The 22,586-nt window shown below is 38.3% G+C and overlaps 1 protein-coding gene and 1 non-coding gene across 2 annotated transcripts in view; both read right to left on the bottom strand.

Moving 5' to 3' along the window:
- The window catches only part of Sptlc2 (serine palmitoyltransferase long chain base subunit 2), a 97,896-nt gene that overhangs the window by 6,770 nt on the left and 68,540 nt on the right, over nucleotides 1–22,586 (bottom strand). Inside the window, exons 11-12 of the mRNA XM_063241063.1 lie at nucleotides 4,155–4,290; nucleotides 3,176–3,305 (exon numbers count right to left, since the gene is read on the bottom strand). Of these exons, the coding sequence (XP_063097133.1) occupies nucleotides 3,176–3,305; nucleotides 4,155–4,290 (266 nt within the window). The remainder of the gene's footprint in view (nucleotides 1–3,175; nucleotides 3,306–4,154; nucleotides 4,291–22,586) is intronic.
- LOC111757629 (small nucleolar RNA SNORA2/SNORA34 family) lies at nucleotides 13,386–13,524 on the bottom strand. The gene has a single exon (XR_002791931.1). It is a non-coding gene; the product is annotated as a small nucleolar RNA SNORA2/SNORA34 family (small nucleolar RNA).

Genomic DNA, 22,586 nt, shown 5'->3' with positions numbered 1-22,586 from the left:
TTTACTGCATTCATTGGTTTGTTTTTATTGTTTCTATTCTATTCTGTTCTGTTTGATTTCTACTATGTCTGAAGTTATCTGCAGCTATTTTGAAGACATCAAGAGGCATTTTGGTGATTATTGTTAATTTTGTAATGCTTTGAAGTATCTCTTACATTGGTTTGTTTTGATTCGTTTTATTGTTTTATCCTTTTGTTAAAAAAATTTGCCATTCTTAAATGTGAAAATATAATAAGAAAAACAAAACAAAACAAAGCAAGCAAATAAGAGCTGGGATTTAATATCCTATAGGAACAGTGGTATCTTTGTAAAGAGGCTTAATTGAAAATTCCATAAGGAAACTATTTAAGACTGAATTTTAGCTGGGGAAATCTATTAACCATTTATTCCCTGATCTCTGATACAGGAGTTATTTAAGCAAAAGTCCATGCGACTTAAGATCACAAAGAAAAGAACATTTATTAATTCTGATTTCAGAAGAACCTACATTGTTCATCAATGTAAAAATGATGATCAGAAACAGAAAAACAAACCCACAGCAGCCAAAGGGAATCTAGTTTATAAGACTTCTTCTGACCCCATACCATGCATAGGTTTTGGTTTGTGTTTGAGATGGGAGGTGGGTCTCTTGTTATAGAATATAATGAAAAAGAAAAGTTGAAATCACTAAGTTAAAAAAATCAGTGAGTGAGACATGGTGGTATAAAACTAAAAAAAAAACTCTGAAACTTAAAAAATTAAAAAAGGCCTTGTATGGTGACACATGCCTGTAATTCCAGCACTCAGGAGGCTGAGGCAGGAGGACTGCTGTGAGTTCTAGGCCAGCCTTGGCTAAACAGTGAGATCTGGCTCAAAAACCAAAAACCAACCCTCCCGCAAAAAACCCTAAAAAAACCTGGGCATGATGGCACACATCTATAATCCCAGTATTTGGGAGGCTGACATAGGAGGATTACCATGAGTATGAGGCCAGCTGAACTAACAGCAAGACTCTGTCTCAAAAAAAAAAAAAAAAAAAAAAAATTGATGGAGAAATTTATCAGTAAGATTTTTTTTTTGAGCAGTCTTGCTATGTAGGCCAGGCTGGTTTTGAACTTGCAGTAATCCTCCTGCGTCAGCCTCCCGAGTGTTGGGATTACAGATGTGTACTACCATGCCCGTATCATTAAGATTTGAGAAAAAGGAAAATATTTAAAATATCTGAAAGGCAAATCAAAATAAATAGAGATAATCCTATTAATAGGCTGAATCCAATTTGATAATGTCAGAACTGTGATTAAGAGCACACGCACACAGCCAGGTGGAGTGGTGCACACTTGTCATCCCACATCTTGGGAAGCTGAGGCAAGAAGACTGTCAAGAGTTCAAGGTTACCCTGAATTAGAGAGAGACCCTGTCTCAAAACAAAAATAAAAACAAAACAAAAAAACTAAAAGAATACAATCACGTAACATTGTGCCTATAGTAATATTGTATTAGACTGTTTACTTAAAAATTGAGTGTTGAGCTGGTCTTGGTGGTACATTCCTATAATCCTAGCACTTGGGAGGCTGAGCAGGATTTCTGGGAGTTCAGTACCAGCCAGGGCTACAAAGTGAGCTCAAGGCCTACCTGAACTGCAAAGTGAGATCCTGTCTCAGACCAAAACAAAACAAAACAAAACAAAAAAAAAGGGAAAAAAAGTGTCGATCTCAAATTAAGTCTTCTTACTACAACTAAAAGAAAAGGTTACATTCTTTTTTTTTTTTTTTGCAGTACTGGGGATTGAACTCACAACCTCAGGCTTGCCAGGCAGGCACTTATGCCACTAAGCTAACTCCCCAGTCCCATTCTTATTTCAGAAATTTTACTACATAGAAACAGACGAAAATAACAGACGAAAATTTAAGTCTTCAGCTATTCACAAGTTATTAAGCTTACCTTTTAAAAACATTCATAATATTTAAGATTTGATCTCCAATGAATTAACACATATTCTTTAGAGACTATTCAAATGTTCTGTCCTAATGCTTTCTAAATTCTCAGAAAGCATCCTTTTTGCAGGGGGAGGGAAAACGCTGAGGATGGAACCCAGGGCCTGTATGTGTTATACCACTAGGCTGTACCTCCAACCCCAAAAGCAGTATTTATTTAAACTCCTGAAATTTAGATGTAAAATAACAACCTATTAAGAGAATATCAAGCTGAGCATCGTGGTGTGAGCCTGTGATTCCACCTCTTCAGGAGATTGAGGCAGGAGATCACAAGTTTGAGGCCAGCCTGGGCAATTCTGACTATCTCAAAATAAAAAATATAAGGTGTGTGTACAGGTTCATAGTACCAAGTGATGGAGAAAAAAGAGAGCGAGATTATAAGCAATTAGAGTTAGCAATAGTTATGATCTCCAGTTACATGCCTGGCACTGTAAGTGCTAGGAGTGTAGAACAAAACTTAGTCTCAAGATTTATCTAATGGAAGGCTGTGGGTCTAGCTCAGTGATAGAGCACTCACTCGCTGTAACTGAGGCCCTTTTTGAATCTCCCAACACTAGGGGGAAAAAGAAAGGATTTGTCTAATGGTGAAGACTACCATTAAGTATGAAGATTTATGAAGATGGGAATTTTAAAATTCTACAGGAGCACACAGCAAAAAGGGTTGGGAACAAGATTCCTTTAAATGGAGATGTGAAGAGTGAACAGCAGGCAGCTAGTCAAGGAGGAGAGCAGGCTGGAGAGAGAAAATTCTACAGATCTGTTAACACATCAGACACCTGTAATCCCAGCACTCAGGATGCTGAGGCAGAGGACAGCTAGGAGTTCCAGGTCAGCCTGAAATAAACACTGGAACCCCATCGTTAAAACCAAACAAAACCAAAAACAAACACAAACACATACCAGAAAGTGTAGAGTAGACAAAGATGCAATAGAAAGAGAATTGTATAGCTGTAGAGTCACAATGAGAGAGAGAATAGTATGAGATGAAGCTAGAAAACTCTTGAGCTCCCATGACACTGCTCTGGTGGAGGATGCTACTGATTTTACAGTTTTGGTACATGGCAGTTTTATGTAGCATGGTACAGAATGCTTCTTACTGGGTACTCAGAGAACATTCAGGATCAGCAGATGCTTGATTTCATCTGCTATACAGACCCTTTAGTATAAGGCACGTTTATACCAAGGTGGAAGTGTCTGCTTACCGTGTCAAGTATTTCTTTGGTATGAGCTGCTGACAAGCAAAACCTGGCTCTAGACTCAATAATCGGGGTAGCAGGAAATCCTACCACAACTACACCAATGTTCCGCCTCAGCATCTCTCGCCCAAAGGCCCTGCAAAGTGCAAGAAGAGGAAAAGAAGTGAAGATGAATACCAAAGCACAGAGTGCAAAGGTCTTGCTGTCCTGAAGGGAAGCAATAGATGGTAATGATGTACTGGAGACCCCTAAGTCTTCTATACCCTCCCAGTTCACAAAACTACTTCGGTATAATTAATCGAATACAATTATTGTTTCTTTGCCTTTCAAATGTCATCCAGTTTCACTACACATCTGAACTTCTCAAATACACTGAAAGCTCTCCCAGGGTGAAGCTTTCCATTATATACGCACAAACCAGAGAAGCTGGTGTAATTAGCACACCCAGGTATCCAATAACATGCCCTGACCTCCAACCTTTTGTTCCCCTCAGGCACGGTCCTTCAGTTCCTGTGAGCGCCTGGTTATTCTCCCACTGATACACATGTCCTGCCTGTGGCCTTTGCACAGATGCTACTTTCTCTAAGTAACTGATGCTAACCGTGTTCATATCTTGGCTCAGCCATCCCCTCCCACTGAGGCTTTCCCTGAAAAACTGCTATCTGCCTACACTAGGGCGCTCTCAGTCCCCACGTGTAGTGGGCTCTATTCTCTCCTGTAGCACCTAACACTCCAGTGCACCACACAACTGACTCTTGCCCCACTAGAATATAGGCTCCAGGCCAGCCAGCAATGTCCGTGTTTAGCTTAGCTAACACATTTTGCAATTTGGTGTCCACTTTGTCAACTACAGTATTTCTAGTGAGTGAAGGTTAACACAGTAAAGATAAGACAATTTCCCCTAACAAAACACATCAGCTCCAGCCTTATATCACAGATGCCTTTAGTCTAATGAGAGGCCAGTACAAACTGCAAGAAAACGCACCCAATTTTGGCTGGCATGTAGACCATCAAAGGCACCACCGGCGAATCTTCATTTCCATAAATAATGAAGCCCATTTCCTTCAGGCGTCTCCTGAAATACCTCGTATTTTCAGCTAACTGCTGCACACATTCTTTGCCTGGAAAATCAGAGAGTGAGAAAACAAATTAATATTGAGAAAAGAAGAAGTGACAACAATGACAAAAAGCCAAACTAAAACAAAAAACACAGTTAATCTCTGTTTGCATTTTACTTAATCAAGTCTATGTTTTGTTCCTTCCATTCCAACACAAGTATTTTTGCACAGTTAACTGTGGAATATAAATGTAAATAAAGATGCCTCACTTTACTTTCTGCCATCTAGCTGTCATGATTTTATGGCATTCATCTTCATTTTATGGGCTGGGAGATCCTCACAAAGTTGGTGACTTGCCAGGCTGAGACCAGAATCCAGCTCTCCCAAGTTCTATACTCCTTACAACTAACCACACTGCAAATAAATAATGTTATACATAAGGCCAAAAGTAAAGTCATTAGACCTCAAAATTTTCCTCAAGAGTTTCATTTTGTATTACCACTTACTTAAAACTCTTACACATACAGCAATAGTCTACCTGTAATAAGTAAAATCATACTGTTTTGCTTTGCAGTGCTGAGGCTTGAACCGATGGCTTCAGGCATGCTAGGCAAGAGCTCTAGCATTAAGCTAAATCCCTGGCCCTAAAATCCTAGTTCTAGCCCTCTTATTGCTCATCTTTCCCAAAACACAAATAGACTAAAATATAAGTTTCTCTGACTGACAAATATTTGGCTACATGTTAAACATTATGGTAAGTTAATCTATGAACCAATATCCTAACAATAGTTGTTATCCACAGCCAAGCCAATAAATCCAAAACATCAGTGTGCCAAGGGCTAAAGACTTTCACAATCTTCTCAACCACAAATATGTATGAATAAGAAGAGACTGCAGTAATTTTCCCACACATATTAGAAAGTCAGACATTTGCCTAAGGCCAAGCATGATACAGATCATATGACAAATTAACCCATCAGATATATGGATAACAAATATCCTCAGAATTAGAACTCTAACATATTCATCATTCATGAGATGCCAAATTAGATTAAAAACTGGCTAAAAACAACTCAAAATTAATACTCTATAATTTCAAGTTGATCAAAGATAAACTGCCTTAGCTTAGCTTAATTATCATGAACACCAAGGAACATCACTTATGCTGTATGTTTTACAAAGAATAAGAGCAGACATTAAAGTGTGTTACAAATATGTTGAGAACTGATGAGACAAGTACCCCAACTTCCCCCAAGAAATATTAATACATGCTTACTCTAAGAAAAAGGGAACTGCCACTTCCAGCTACGATGGAGTACCAGAGGCTGCACTCACTTTATTTTTGTAAACAACAGGAAACTGGACAAAAGGTGTAACACAATGATTTTCAAAGGAATCACATGCAATGACAGACAGTGCTGTCTGAAAGGGCAAACCAAGGTGCCCTGCTGCAGCGGGAAGGGGGCCAGGTCCTGTCAGTGGAGGACAGCTAGGACTCAAGCTGGGAGCTGACAGAGGAGATCAGAGTTGGGGAGGCTGAGTGGCTGGACTTGGCTGGGGAGTGGATGGGGGAGGAGTGACATGCAAAGAGTGCACTTTGGAGACCTGCAGAGTCCCTTGACCTAAAGGGACAGTACTGACTGTCACTCTCAGGAGAAGAAACTATTAGAGGCCAGGGAGAGGTCTACCAGGAAACAGACCAAACACTTTCTGGCACTTGTGCAGAGTTGAGGGTAGTTTGTGTTTTCACCCAACAAAATGGTCAGACCTTACAACACACCTCAAGCAGCCCTCAGAAGAGCTCCACCTTAGTATTGGAAATGAATAACCCTAGACATAAATTTGGCCTTGACCAACTAACTCTAACAAACCTTAAACAAAAGTCTCAACAAGATCCAAATGACTCCAAGAACAAAGTCTAACATTGCCTAGTCCAGCATCCAATACATAATTTAAAAAATTGGAGGCATTCAGAAATACGGGAAAATATGACCTGAAAATCAGGCAAATAACCAATAAAAACAGACTAGAAATGACAGAGTATTACCCGACTTAGCTGCTAAAAAAGCCCTTTTTGGTGGGTGGGATACAAGTACTACACACTGAACCCAGAGCCCTCACATTTTACCTTAGTCTTTTTATCCTTTATTTTGAGATGGGGGTCTTACTAAGTCACTAAATTGCCTAAACTGGGCTCAAACTTACCAATCTTCCTGCCTCAGCCTCCCAGGGTGCAGGAACACAGGAGTGCACCACCATGCTCAGCTTAAAAGGCTATTATAACTACGTTCTGTATGTGCAAAAAGGTATAGAGAGGGCTGGGGACATAGCTAAGTGGCACAGTGCCTACCTCGCAAGTGTGAGGTTCTGAGTGCAATTCCTGGTACCAAAAAAATAAAAAATAAAAAAAATCCCAGACAGTTACATCTTCCTTGGCTCCACCCTTGGGGCTAGGGCTATATAGCTCAGTAGCATAGCACCTGCCTGACAGTGTGAGGTTCTGAGTTCCATTTCCAGTACCACACACACACAAACACAGATAGAGGTATAGGGAATATGATGAGAAAAAAGTATCTAAAAAGTAATAATCAATACACAAACCAGCTAATGAATCTCACAAGCATGGGCTACATAGTAAAATAAACCAGACACAAGACTATGTATTGTATAAACCCATTTGTATAAACCCATACTAAAGACGACATAATTGTAAGAAAATAAAATACATGGAGATTAGTGGTTGCTAGGGAGCGGGAAGGAGCCTGAGAGCAAAAGGGCATGGGAAGACTTCTGGGGTGATGGAAATATTCCACACTATGATCACAGCATGGTTGTCAGAGTGCATATATTTGTAAAACTCATGGTATTACGTATTTAAAATTGAGTGACACACTTGTTTTATCAATATACAGTTTTTCCCACAAGTACTACCTTTTCATTATCATAAACCTAGTATACTAGCCCTTTTATTACAAACTGATTAGTTTCAGGAGAGAAAAAAATATTTTTTAATGCTAAGAAAATAAAGGAAAATTATCAAGGGAAGAATTATTAAAGAGCTTTAGACCGGTAGCTGTCTTACTAGCTGCTCCATTGCTCTAAGCAAATTTTTAACAAGAGTGGGAAATCTCAGTCCCATTATGCATGGTTATCTGTTCCTCAACAGAAGAATCCCAGAAGAAAATGTATAAAATAACTGCAACAAACAAACAAGCAAACAAACAAACATTCACATATACAGCCTCAAAATATGGAGGGTAAGTGTTTAAAACCTCCAACACATACATACATATCTATGTATCTGTGTACGTCCTGTTATTGAGCAGTATTCTATGGTAAAGATAAAGTACAATTTTCTTTATTCATTTACATGGTGATGGTCACCAGGTTCATATTAAGTAATATGAATGAAGTTAAAGTCCACATTAAAAAGAACTCTCCAATATGCATTTAAACATTTCAATTACACTTTAATAAAGAAAAAAATCACTACATTATTCACTACAGCTGTCTTATTTGATCTTAACTGCTTTAAGCATGTGAAGGAAAGAATGTACTATTTATACTTTACAAATAAAGAAATGCATCTGAAGATGTCAGTTTACTTTCTCTAGTCCCTTTTATACAGCTGAGGTAGACCAACAACTTCTTCTGACTCCAATCTAGTATTTTCCCCCATCCTGCACTAAGAGATTACCTATTTCTCTTTCTCTTTTTCCTTTCGTTTCCTCTCCTTTCTCCTTTCCCTTCCTTTTGTCTTTTTGAGACAGGGTTTCACTGTGCAGTTCAAAACTGAACTCGCTATGTAGCCTAGGCTGGCCTCAAACTTGCAGCAATCCTCCTGCCTCAGCCTCCTGAGTGCTGGGATTACAGGTGTGCACCACCACACACGGCTTAGACTATGTATTTTTCAAATTTGAAATTTTAGCCCTTTGTTGAATAATAACAACCTTATTTTAGTCTGTAACCAGCATTTATAGGCTGATGCAAACGGTGAGTGAGTAAAGGGACCTAAGAAGATGTAGAGTAAGTATAGGATAAGTGGAAAGTAGTTTTCAGTTAGCTTACTCCCCCCGCTTACTTAACTCACAGGTGGATGAGTACAGGAATAAAGACTGACCACAAGGTAAGATCAGTGCTAGAGTAAGAAGTCAACTAATTTTTGATGGGAACAATTAAAATGTCATTCAGAGTGAATCACAGAAATGCAGTGGTTTGTTTATTCAAAAATTATTAGGCCAAACCATCAAACTGTCAGTATTTTACCACTCTGTACAAGCTCTGACCTAACTGATATTATAAACAATTGTACAAAAGGTCTTTTAAGACAGTAGCTCTAGTTTTAGGTTTCAGTAGACATGTTCTTAACATAGGTGGAGTAAACACAGAGGGCATCTAAGTTTATTTCTGTCACTGTGGAGGATGTTACTTTGTCATTCCTAGGACAGGCATTTTTAAAAATGCTTTTGAAGAGAAAAACCACAGGTGTTAATGTGTTCTTTTTTCCTCTACAGTGAAAATCAACCGAAGTAAAAGTATTAGAAAAGGCAAACTTCCAGATAGTAAAAGTGAGATCTTTGGAAGGGATCATTAAGTCCTTAGACTTATGTTCCGTACTTCTTGGTTATTATGAAAACTTCGCGTTATAGTTTCATTCTAAATGTTTCCCGAAAGTCTCATGTGTCAGGAAGGTGATTAGGGCGCGGGGCACTGTAGCTGACTTGTTAGGAGGTGGGGCCTGGCTAGTGTGGGCATTGGGCTCCTCCCTTCCCTTTCCGCTTCTTGGCTTCTTGGCTGCTGAGTGGTGCACAGCTGTCTTCCTACGGCGGTGGAGGCAGCCAGCTTCACCTAAACCTGCTGGAAACTGGGAGGCGAGTAAACCTCTCCTCCTCTCAATTGTGGGTGTTGAGTGTTTTGTCCTAGTGGCAGGAAAGTGACTAACACGTTACCTGAAGCCATTCTTTTTGGGGGACTCCAAACTAAGAAATCCTAACACCTACCCTTGCCTGCTTTAAGATTATGATGTGTAAGAAGAAAAGGGGGTTGGGAAGTTCTTCAATTTCTTTTAAATTTCAAATCCTTTCAGCCCACCACAATTAATTGGCATGTCTGGGGAGTAGGAGTAATTTTATTTTTTCTCAGGAAGTCAGCTTATGTCAACAGATCTAGGAAATTTAAGATTAGGAGCTGTGTAAATGGAATGTAATGTGACCTAGGACTACTCTGGCTGAACATTCGTGTATTTATGCTCTTTATTTTGAATGATTTCAGTTAACATCAGAAGTGTTATTTTTTGGAGCTACAGATTAATTTTGTTGGTTATGGTATAGTTATTTTAAAACTTCCCAGCTAAATTGGAAATGCTACTGCTATTTGAGTAGGTAAGTACGTGCTATATTCTTTGAAACACATAATTGTGCATATAATTAGCACTAGTGTCATTAAGACACACGTCTGGGGGCTGGGGATTTAGCTCAGCAGCATAAGCACCTGCCTTGCAAGCAGGCAGTCGTGAGTTTGACCCCAGGTACCGATTAAAAAAAAAAAAGGACACACGTCTGTTATCCTACTTTGTATACATTTATGTAAATGCACAGTCACCTTGCACACAGGTCTTACTCTGATTTTTGGATCAGTCCTGAGACTTGGGAAAATTTGTAGCTCACAGAACTCTGTTCTGAGCAGTACCTGTGCTGAAGGGTTCACGAAGTTTGAGAAATAATGTATTTGTTCTTTACAGCCTTACGACAGGCTGAGAAGTCTGAGAAATCTGGATGAAAAGAAAGCCACTTGTGAAAAACCTCAAGAAAAAATATTAGCTAATTTGTTTACTGCATATACATAAAAAGGCAATATGATGATGTCCTGTGTCTCTCTCTTCTGTGGTACTGGGGGTTGAACTCAGGGACCTATACATCCTGAGCACCTGCTCTACCAATGAGCCCTAGACCCCAGCTTAAATAAAACTTTTCCTTACACACTTCTGCACTCCTTCCTAGAATTTTGCTTCTGTCCAACTAATCTGCTACAAATTACTGTAGCTCAAATAAAAACTTTTGCTCCCCCATTACTCTTTTGAGTTTTCTTCCTCATTGCTATTACATTTCATAAAATTCAAGCTGTTAAAATTTTTGGTATATTATAGTTATGCAACTATTACTACTCGTAATTCATCACTACTCAAAGAAACTGTAGCAATTACTTATCATTCTTAATCCATTTTCTCCCATGCCCTACGCCAGACAAGGTAAAGCTTTTAGAGATCACATGCCAAACTGCAACCCAAAATCCAGTCACTTATTGCAAAGTGCCAACACTGCAATTAAACCCGAATACTGAGGTCTTAGTCTAGAAAAAACTCATACATTACCATATTTTGTCGTAACAGAAAAACAGAGCTGAGGCAGTAATGGCCCAGGCAAACTTTCACCTTCACATTTTCCTTTTTAAAAGGAGTAAGTTTGTAATACACAGCAATTATATATATATATACATGTACGTTTTGTTTTCTGAGACAAGTTTTCACTATGACACTGGCCTGGAAGTCGCTATGCAGCACAGGCTAGCCATCACCTCACAGCGGCTCTCCTGCCTCAGCTTTCCACGTGCTGGGATTACAGGCTACCTTGGAGGTTGGGTAAACACACATGCAGAATCTTTACTGTTCCCATCTCTTCCTACTTCCCCAGATCTCCTTTCTCATCTACACTAAGACTACAGAATCTCCCTGTTTCCTAACATGGCTCTTTATTTTGCTCTTTAGTGTTTATATATTAAGTCTCTTAGAGATAGGAAGGAATACTTAACCTTCTGTGATCGACTTGATTCACTTAGTAGAGCTGTAAAATTAGAAGTTATTGTGCTTTCTCTTCTTTTCTTTCAAAATGAGGTTTCTTTGTACCCTCCTGACCCCCTTTAGGGTCAGGGTCTTGGTATGCAGTGCTGGTCTTGTGCTCACAGCAATCCTCTTGCCTTAGTCTACTGAGTGCTGGATTTATACGCTTGGTCCTTTTCTCTTTTTCGCTTTGAGAGAGGTTCTCACTAAATTACTAAACTATCCAGGCAGTCTTCTTGCTTCAGTCTCCCAGAATTATAGGATTACAGGTGTGTGCAACATGCCCAGCTTATTAGCTCTTTATACATGTTGGAAATTAGACCCTAATGAGAGAAATGATTTGCAAACTTTCCTCCCATTCTGAGAGCTATCTTTTACTTTATTTTCTTCTTTACTTTCTTAATAGATTGCTTATTGAAATACAAAATCTTTAAATTTGATAATGCCCGATTACCAACTTTTCCCCTCTGGTTGCTTGTTTTCTTTGGTGTTATAATTAAAAAAAAAAAAATACTGCCTACTCCAGTCATGCAGACTGAAAAAACTGGCCTTAAGTTTTTAAAAAGTTCACTTCTTAACTCTCACTTCTATTCATGTATCTAATTTATGCTATAGCTTTGGGACATGTAGATCCTCCAACTTTAGTTCTTTTTCAAGGCTGTTGGACTATTCGGGGTCTCTTGCATTTCCACATGATCTACCTACCTACCCATGTATTTTTTACCTATGTATCTTATTGACAGGATTTCACTGTGTATTTTAGACTTGAACTCACTACGCAGCCCTGACTGACTTTGATGTCTTGGTGATTCTCCTGCCTTAGCTTTCTTGGGTGCTGAGATTACAGACGTGTACCACCACGTCTGACTTCCATATGAATTTTACTATTAGCTTTGTCAATTTCCACAAAAAAAGACAGCTGGACTTTTGATAGGATACTGCTGGATCAGCTTATTTTTGTCACCTTAATAATATTAAGGCCATCAACCAATGAACACAGGTTCATCATCTTTTCATTTATTTGGGCTTTTTTCTTCCTGTTGTTGTACATCCCTGACTCTTAGATGGAACTTAGTACCCTCAAACTTTTGAGTTGAGTTGGAAAATAAGGAAAAAAGTAAGAAGTGAAAAAAATTTCATTAAGTATCAAATGATATGGCTCATATTTTGGAGTAAAAATAGACAACATTCTTTTTCTTTAGTTTCCTCAAACAGAAATTTTTTTAAAAAGTAGGTTGAAAGGGGCTAGAGAAGTAGTTCAGTGGATAAGACATATCTTGTAAGAAACCCTGAGATAAAGCTCTGGCAACACACACACACACACACACACACACACACACACACATGAGACTGCATCAAGTGTTGGCAAAGATATGGAACTACTCTTTTAATTGTTAGTGGGGTTATAGACTCATGCTTTGTAAAGATGACAATGAATGCTGAACCTAAAACTCTATGATTCAGCAATTCCATTCCTAGCTATATATACCCAAAAGAATTGTGTACCAGAAGACATGGTAAAAACGTCACAACAGGACTTTTTTTGGAGACAGAGTTCAGGCTGGTCTTGCACTCATTAAATAATCTAGGCTGGCCTCAAAGTTACATTGATTCTTCTGTCTCAGTCTCCCAAGTGTTGTAATTACAGGTGGGCACCATCATGCCCAACTACAACAGGATATATATATATATTATACATAATGATTATATTCATTACAGGAATTTGTACCTGTCCATGATATATTTTGATTTCTCTATTTCCCCCAGTCTCCTCTCTTCTTTTCATCCCATCTTCCCCTCCCTATTTATAAAGCTTTGTTTCCATTTTACTTTTAAATTTTTATTTTAAAGGGAGTAAAATTAAACACAACAAAACAACAAAATAGGACATAAGAAAGCACTGTAAGGATATACATTTCAAAGCTAGACGACCTGAGATCTTCATTGTCTATCCTATTGTCTCCTGTTTTTTTCCAAATAGTTGTCCATGTCTTTGTATACAGAGAATTCATACAAAACAACATGGTATAAAATTGATCCGAACAGAATAAGGAAGGCATTTTAGGTCTTCAAAACCAGACAACAGGGAAGTCACCAATGGCTGTCGTAGAGTCTCTCATTTTCTTCAAAGCAGCTGTCCATACTTTCATGTATATTGAAGTTCAACAAAACAAAACTTGGCGGGGGGGGGGGGTTGCTTGGTTTCTTGGTGCTCTAGGTCCTAGGATGGCCTGGGTCCCAGTAAACGCTGGTGGCTCCTGTCCTGGGCCGCCAGAGCCTGCCATGCTCACAGCCACTCACCAGGGGGGGAGGAGTTGCTTCAAGCTGTTTCTTTCTAATGAATTTACCATTTTTCACTGCCCAAGTTCTAAAATGGCCAATAAACCACAGAAACACATCTCTTTAGGCTCCTGATTGAAACCAACAGCATCAGGAAGCTGCCGGCCTTGATTCAGGGCCAGTCCATTTTACCTTTTTAAAATTAAAAAAAAATTTTTTGGGGGGGACAGGATCTTGTTATATACTTCAGTATAGCTTGGATTCACTATGTCGCCCAGCGTGGCCTCCCAAGTGCTGGGATTACAGGCATGCACCACCACGCCTGGCTCCTTTTTTTTTGTAATCTTCTTTCCTCCTTTCCCTCTTTCCTCACCCTACTTCTTCTTTCCTTTTGAACAATTTCTTCCTGTTTCATAATATCTATTATATTATAATTTTGGTCCTTCTCTTTCAGTTTCTTGCATCAGGGAGGCAATATGATGTTTATATATGTTGAGTCTGATTTATTTCACTTAAGAGTATGGTCTCAAGTTGCATGGTCAGGTAATACTCCATTATATAAAAAACCCCACATCTTCCTTATCCATTCCTTGGTTGATGGGCATTTGGACTTTTTCACAATTTAGCTATTACAAACTGTGCTGCTATAAACATGGGTGTGCAAATATTACTATGGTATGATGTTTTTAATTCTTCTGGGAAGATACCCAGAAAAGGAACAGCTGGGTCAAATGGGACCTCTGGGTCCTACTTTTCTGAGGAATGTCCACACTGTTTTCCACAGTGGTTGCACCTATCTACACTCCTACCTAAGTGGGGAAGGGTTCTATCTTCCCTCCAGTATTTGTTTTTGGTTGATTTCTTGATGACAGTCATTCTTTCTGGAGTGAGATGGAATCTCAGAGTTGTTTTAATTTGTGTCTCCCTAATAACCAGTCAAGCTGACCATTTTTTTCATATATTTGCCATTTGTATTTCTTCATCTGAGAAGTGTGCATTCATTTCAGATGCCCATTTTGGACTGGGTTTTTAAATTTGGGAGGGTCTGGTTTTTTTCAGTTCTTTATACGTTTTAGGCATAAGTCCTTTGAAGGACCACTGGCTCCTACTCTGTGGGTTATTTTTTCACTCTGTTGGTAATTTCTTTTACTGTGCAAAAGCCTTTTTAATAAGCTGAGATCCCAGTTACTATAAGGGGATTTTTTTTGTTTGTTTTAAAATTTTTTTTGTCTTTTTCTTTTTATCGGTATCAGGCATTGAACTCATGACCACACACTTGCAAGGCAGGCACTAATGCCGCTGAGCTAAATCCCCAACCCCTTTTTTTGTTTTTTTTTTGAGACAGAGTCTCACTATGCAGTTCAGGCTGGTCTCAAACTTGCATACCTCAGCCTCCTGAGTGCTGGGATTACAGGCATGCACCACCATGCCCAGTTTAAAACAGGATTATTATTTTTTTTTTTTTTGCAGTACTAGGGATTGAACTCATGACCTTGCACTTGACAGGCAGGTGCTTATGTCACTGAGCTAAATCCCCGGCCCTTAGAACAGGATTCTTAATAAAAACTGAAATCAGGAAGCAGTATCTATCCGCAGAATAATATGTTCAGGCAATGTGATATTAGATAGCAATGAAAAAGAGCCAATGTTCTACCCAAATACATGGATGACTCTCAAACACATACTGATATAGACATAGCCCAAGGAGAAATTGCATGTAATATAAGTACTATGTGATTCCATGTATATGAAGTTCTAGAATATATAAAACTAATAAAATGACAGAAGTCAAAATAGTAGCTATCTCTGACAAGAAATATGGACTGGAAGAGACACAAGAAAGGCTGAGGGGACACTAGAAATGCTCTACCTGGTAGTTACCTGAGGTCACAATTATACTAATCTAACTGGGGTCACAGTTAGATTAGTATATATCCATGGGAAAATATACGCAAGATGGGTATACTTCACCGTAAGAATGTCAAGCAGGGCGTGGTGCCACACACTTGTAATTCCAGCACTTGGGAGGTCTGCTGTAAGGTCCAGACCAGCCTGGCCTACATAGCAAGACTGTGTCTCTCAATAAATAAACAAACAAACACATGTATAACTTACTCTATGAATGTTATTTATTTGTATAAATATTAATAATACAAATTTAAATATTTGGAAAATCACTTAGAGTTTAAACACGCACTTGTTCTTCTAGAAATGAGATTAACTTTCTAATCTCTCTATTCATAATCTCTCTGTCTCTCTTTTTTTTTTTTTTTTGGTACTAGGGATCAAACTCACGACTTCATGTTTGGGCACTTAGGCCACTGAGCTAAACCCCTGGCTCTATTCATAACTTTAAATATAGCCAACTTTTACTATATAGTTATCTTTTCATTTAACAGAAACATCTGAGTATTACTGCGTAGGCTCAGGCATTCTCAGTCTTTGTTGCTTAAAGCTGAAATTTTTGGCACTCACTGTTACAAGAATTTTAAGGCAGGGATGTGTTAGGAAAACAGCACTTCACACTTAAAGCCTGTGTCCTGAGGCAGGAAATGAAAACATAAAGGGATTGGCTCTTCCTTTTTTTCCCTTTTCTCTTTTAAAACAGTCCTATGAATGAATATCTGATCAGACAATACTGGCTATAAAAATATTTGTTTTCTATCAATATACTACTTTCATTCCCATAAAGACATTTCCCCTACACCGTTTAGTACTAGTTTTCCTTCTGCTTACTCTGCCAAGAGGGAGAGGCTAGTGGGTGATAAGCATAAAGAATTAGTAATTTAATACACACAGGTCAGACTGCCTTTTAGATGAGCTATGGGACAATATAACTGAAGCTGGGACAATGCAATGGAGTACAAACTATTCAGGAAAGAAAAAGTTAACATGACACCTCTACAGTACTAAAGGCAGGAACAAATGCTTCATGTTCACTGGAAAGATCCATTTGGTATTAAAACAGATCACACAACCCTGGGTGAGAATATCAATGTATAACAAAAGTTCTTCTGAAACAGCTCTTAATAGAAAACAATATCCTCTCTAGGATAACTGGAACCTAAAATTCTGAACATCAAATATGACAATACTGGCAATGTAACACTTTCTCAGAAATAATATCTTTACTGAATTAAACTATTTAACTCCCACTTAAAAAGGGACGAAGCTCAGCTGGGGGTGCATGTAGGGAGACAGCTCAAGGAAGGCTGGACCTATGCTCCTGCACTTATTCAATAAACTTTAGGTACACAGAATATTTTTTACATGTACAAGCATACCCTTTAACAGTAAGAATTGCTGAGATTCTTGACTCTGGATACTCAGGAAATCAGATTTCCAAAAATAACTTTTACTTCTTCCAAGAAAGGGGAAGAAGATTGGCAAGCGAACTTTTAGATTTGATACTAAAGTAACACAAAAACTACCAAGTCTCTGAGGTTTTCTGGTGTCCAGAGAAAACAAATTAAATTTCAAATTCCTATTATATTATCTCTGTTTTCTGCAATAAATATGCACAACTAGTAAAGTCTCAACAGAACATGTAGATTCATTCCACTTCACATTATTTACTCCATGTAATGAAGTATTTCACCAAGTTCAGTAATGTCAGCTAAAGAGAATGTGCTCAAGCCGAACATGATTTTATATACCTCCTAATCACTAGTTAGGAGTCTAAGGCTGGAGGACAGCAAGTTCAAGGCAACTAAGGGAGACCCCTGCAAGCTCAAAAAAAAAGCTCAATTTTTAGAAAGAGATATATTTGTATCAGTAAGCTCACAAGCAAAGTTAAGTTGAATATGGTGCTATTAACACTTTTGAAGCCTCAGGGAAGTCCAATTTTTTAAATGTAAATTTATTTTAAAAATAAACTTGTACATAAAATTGAATAATAAAAATTTCATTTATTTCAGCATGTATCTGCCAGATATAGACACATAAATATAGTGGTTACAGCAAAAGCAAAAATCTCACCAGGAAGTCCATTCCTCCATTCAGAAAGCAGAAAATATAGTGGGTGGCAGATAAGCAAACATAATTATTTTTTTGTTTGTTTGTTTTTGGTGCTGTGATTAAACTCACATCCTCATGTTTGTCAAGCAGGCACTTACATTGCTGAGCTAAATCCCTGGCCAAGCAGACATAATTAAACAAATACATCCTGAGTACTCACTACGTACCATACTCTCTGCTCCAGGCCTGACTATATTGCAGTGAATGAAACAGATCAAGTCTCCTGCCTGCATGGGCTTAATTCCACTGCAGGAGATGGCCAAACAAAAAATACCTCACTAAATGGTGTCTGAGGGAGAAAAAAAACCTAAATCAGCCACTGAATGTCCAGAGCTAGAAGCTAAAAGCATACCTAGCATTTCCAAGAAATGTAAAAGTACAGGAGGGCTGAGATGGGAGTTAGGTTGATATAATATAATTTATCCCAAAGCTGCCCTTTTCTATGTAAACAAAAGTGAGACCTGAAAACCAAAAGAAAACCTCTTTTAGAGTTCTAAGTCTTTCTCCACTAACTAGCTCGTAATGGTAAGAATATATAATGCATTAGTAAAAATTGCTGTAGACAATTTTCTTTAGCTTAAATGAAAGTCACATAAATTAGTAAATACTTTTTTGGGTGGTGGTGGTACTAAGGATAGAACCCAGATCCCTTGCTTGCATTGAGCTATATCCCCAGACCTGTTTTATTTTATATTTTGAGCCAGGGTCTTGTTAAGTCATTCGGTTGCCCAAGCTGGGCTTCAACCTGACTTTGTTTCTTTTTTCTGTTTTTTTTTGTACTGGGGAAATGGAACTCACAATGTCGCGCTCACCACGCAGGCAGGCACTTGTAACATTGAGCTAAATCCTTGGCTGGGCTTAGACTTGAAATCCTCCTGCCTTGGAGGATTCCCAAATACTGAAATTATAAGCACGTGACACCATACCCAACCTTATTTTGTTGTTGTTTTTAGTCTTGAGACATTGTCTCACTAAGCAGCCTAGGCTGGACTCAAATTTGCAATTGTCTTGCTTCAGTATCCCAAGTACTGGGATTTCAGGCATGCCCATATTGGGCAAAATTTTTTAATTGAAAGTTTTTCTTATGGTCTACCAATGCTCATGTATTTCTAATTTTTAAAAACTCCAAAAAATGTAATAAAAAGCAAAAAATTAGGCCATGAAAAATTTTCATATGGCACATTTTTGGGCAGGGGGGAGGATACCAGGGATAAAACCCACAACCTCATGCTTGCCAGGCAGGTGCTTGTGCCACTGAGCTAAATCCCAGCCCCCCGTATGGCATATTTTAAGATATGCCTCTAACTCTGTCCTTCATTAATTTGCTGCTGTTTCTGAATTCTTATTACTGCTCTCATGTCTTTCATGTAGGTCTTTTATGGTCAAAACAAACTGCAAATGCTAAAGGCACAAAGTATGTTTCTTATTTTCTTCTCTAATACTACCTCCAACAACACACAGCTGATATTCAAGTTGAAATATTCTGAGAAAATGAGAACTCTATGTATTTAAACTGATACGTTTTTAGCCACATAAACCTGCTAATCATCATGGCGGAGGTCCAACATGACAAGGAGACCATAAAAAGACACCTTATCAGTTTTCTGCGTCCAGTGCTCCAGACCCAAAGCAGACTTCCCTTTCCTTCCCCTCTGTGCCAAAGGCACTCCAATCTCTAGATAAAAGTCATTCCTGCTGTGCCGTCACCAGCTAGTTTAGCATCACCCCAATCAGAGTTAATATAAGCAACTGCATCCTTTTTGTCAAGAGAACTGCTTAAGAGATTTTGTGGAGAACTGCTGAACCCCTCCTCTCTGCAGCCTCACCCATGCCCCCTTCATTAAAGTTCTCTTCATACTTGGTTTCCTTATCTTTCTCATTTTTTCCATGCTGCTTCAGATCGAGTGCCAAAAAATACTCAATGACAAGTCAGTTTAAATTACAAAGCAAAATTATCTATATCCAATTACACTACTACAAGTAATAATCTAGTATATATCAAGGTAAATAATAATCTAGCATTAGCGGACAAAAAACATTCTGGAACTTGATATAAGGGTTCAAATCCTAGTTCCACCACTTAGTAACTATGGGACGACGAGTACGTAACTTAATCTTGGTTTCCTTAAGCTCTTGGCTTCCTTATTTTGTAAAAACCAGACAATATTTAAAATTTGTTCTGGGGCTGGGGATTTAGCTCAGTGGCATAAGCACCTGTCTTGCAAGTGCTTGGTTGTGAGTTCAGTCCCTGGTACCAAAACCAAACACACAAAACTTGTTCTGGTAATTTAATGGAAACCATTATTGTGTCCTCAGTACACAACAATGTATGATGCACAAACTGCTGCCATTTAGCTTCCTAGTGTATTTTTCTCTTAAAGGTATGTCATTCATATATATCACCACATATTCTGACTCTTTGGCTTAGCCTTAGCTCTCAAAATAAAGTGAGGGCATTTTTTACTTGTTTGTCCTTAGTGTTTCTAGTTCTCCATTTCCTAATTCTTTGGCACATCCTTAAGTTTAACACTTAAGAGCACAACCAACTGCAGTAATGTATAATCAGGCATTTCATTCTTCAACAGTCTAATTTGTAATTTATTTATTTGGTCCTGGGGATCACTCACGACCTTGCACTTACCAGGCAAGCACCTGAGACACTGAGCTAAATCCCCAGCCCCTCTAATTTATAAACAAGCTTCATGTATCTTAAAGCACGCTACCATCTTTCCAAAGCTAGTTTTAAAAAATTTACCTCATTGTCCAATTTAGACTATCACATCATCCACTACCATCTAGGTGAGGCAAATTACCTTTGCAAATGTGGACTATTCAAATGGCAAGCAGACACCCTCTTTTTTAGAAAACAACCATTACCATAAAAGAAATGGGACAATAATATGGGAACAGAAATAGAGATGCTTGCATTAAGGCCATTTTAAAATTTGAAGTAATCAGCAGTCATTTTGAATGTAATGCATAAAAGCAGTAAAAACAGGTCTGAGAGGAAAGAAAGAGAACTATAATTCTATTTCTCTAAGTTTCATTTATTAATCTGGTTCTTTGGTGGTACAGTATTTTGTTGTTGAGATAGGGTCTCACTATACAGTTCAGGCTGGCCTTGAACTCACTAGTAGCCCAGGATGGCCTGGAACTCACAACAGCCTCGTGCCTCAGCCTACCATCTGTTGGGATTACAGGCATGTGCTACTACGCCTGGCTACTTCTGAGGCCAGAAGATCAGAGTTTGTATGCTGGCTCCATCATTTAACAGCTCTATGGCTTTGGCCATCTCAATCTCTAAGAGGCTAGTTCCTCATAATAAAACAGGGTTCAAGGTGTTTTTTTTTTTTTTAAACGAGACAACCATCTCTAACACATGCTGTCTGAAAATCTGCTATTTTATATTAATATGTAGGGTAATTTGATTTTTTCTATGTTTTATTTTTGTTGTTTTACCTATAACAAGGTCTATAAGTATCTTAAACCCTTATCTATATTCAAACTGGGAAAAAACCTACATCAATATGTGTATATTCTTTTTTTTTTTTTTTTGTCTGTCTTTTTCCTTTTTATCGGTACCAGGGATCGAACTCAACAACTGCCTGCTTGCGAGGCAGGCGCTTATGCCGCTGAGCTAAATCCCCAGCCCCTGTATATTCTTTTCTTGCTAGAAAAGTGTTAGAGATCTTAAGGAAAAGAAAAATGCATGATGGAAAGACAAGGCAGGATGTAGTGTACCCCCAATACCACAGGTGCCAAAGGGCATACCTGCTCTGTTGGGGTGATTAACTCTCACTGCTAAAAGCTTAATAGGACAACTGGGTAAGCTCCTGGGTAAGCTCTCACAAAATTTAGGCACAAGTCACAATGAACAATAATGGATTGCTTTATTTTCTTTGTTTTTTAAAGAAAACCATTTTAGAGGGAATTAACACTGTAACACACTTGCCATTTATGTGGGATGTTAGAAGATGAGGTGTGTGCATAAAATGCAGGAACAATAGGGAACTCATATCATGACAATTAGGAACACCAAATTTATCACTTGGCCAGGCAGTGACAGCAGCCTCCTATTTGCGAGGAATTCATAAGCAGGCTGCCTTTCATTATTCCTACACATGATTCAAAACTGGGAGTGAGGAGAGGCGGCCTGACAAAACTCAGGTGTTTTCGGTCCTTATTAAAATTGTGGAGTAAATTCTAATAATTCTAGAGCAAAACTTCCCACTCCATCTGCTAAAAGGTGATAAACATGTAAATGTCCCAACTCTCTATAATAAATGTCATCATTCTGTACTACATATACTAATAAAAAATTTTTAATGTTGAACTAAAAAAATAAGGTGATAAATACCTTCATTTCCTTCCCTCCCACAACTACCAAACTCTTCTAATCAAGTGTTGACATTCATATGCTATTACTAAAAGCAGCAACAATACTAAAAGTTATCTGTATATAAGTCCATGCAAAAGAAATCTGTCCAACTGTACATCTAACAGCTAATACTAATTATTACTTTTTTGTCACTTATACCTATCTACAATATTTGGGTTTCTGAAAGTAAACATAAACTGTTTTTATAAATGAAATCAGAATGAACAGATAGAGGAAATTAGTATGTTCACATTGTGTTTCAGGATGTATCTGGCTGGGATCCTCAACAGGCTGACCTTTGAGATGCATGTAGTACTCAGCAGTAAGACTCAAAGCAAAACTATATCTCAAAAGAATTCCAAAGTTAAAACTTAAACCAGAACATTAAATACATTCTCATATTTTATAAACATAAACTCCATGCCCATAAGAGGAGTAAACATCACTTGTGACATCAACCAAAAATTTAACTAATAAGTAGACACTAAACTATAAGATTAACTAAGTTTACTATTTATTTACTTTTTAGTGCTGGGGATCGAACTTACAACCTCGCATTTGCCAAGCAGGCACATATGTCACTGAGCTAAACCCCTGGCTCCTGAATTTAATATTATAAACTGCCAACATCCCAGGGTGGCCAGAGTTTCTACCCAAAGCTAGATGGATCTTCACTGCAAACTCAACACAGATGCAAAAATGCTCAGCAGCCTAGGGAAGAGTTTATTTACGCCTTCATTTCCACCAAAGCTGGGAAGCTTTGAAGGCAAATTTTGGCAACTCAAAAAGGTGAGGCAGGAGACTTAGGCCAGCCTGGGAAACAGAGAAAGTCTGTCTCAATAACAAAAA

The sequence above is a fragment of the Cavia porcellus genome, unplaced genomic scaffold (genome assembly GCF_034190915.1).
Source record: "Cavia porcellus strain 051 isolate PalLab524CR breed Dunkin Hartley unplaced genomic scaffold, mCavPor4.1 scaffold_31, whole genome shotgun sequence".
Taxonomy (NCBI): Eukaryota; Metazoa; Chordata; class Mammalia; order Rodentia; family Caviidae; genus Cavia; species Cavia porcellus.
Note: the sequence above shows the minus strand (reverse complement) of the source record. Positions and strands in the feature narration are given on the sequence as shown.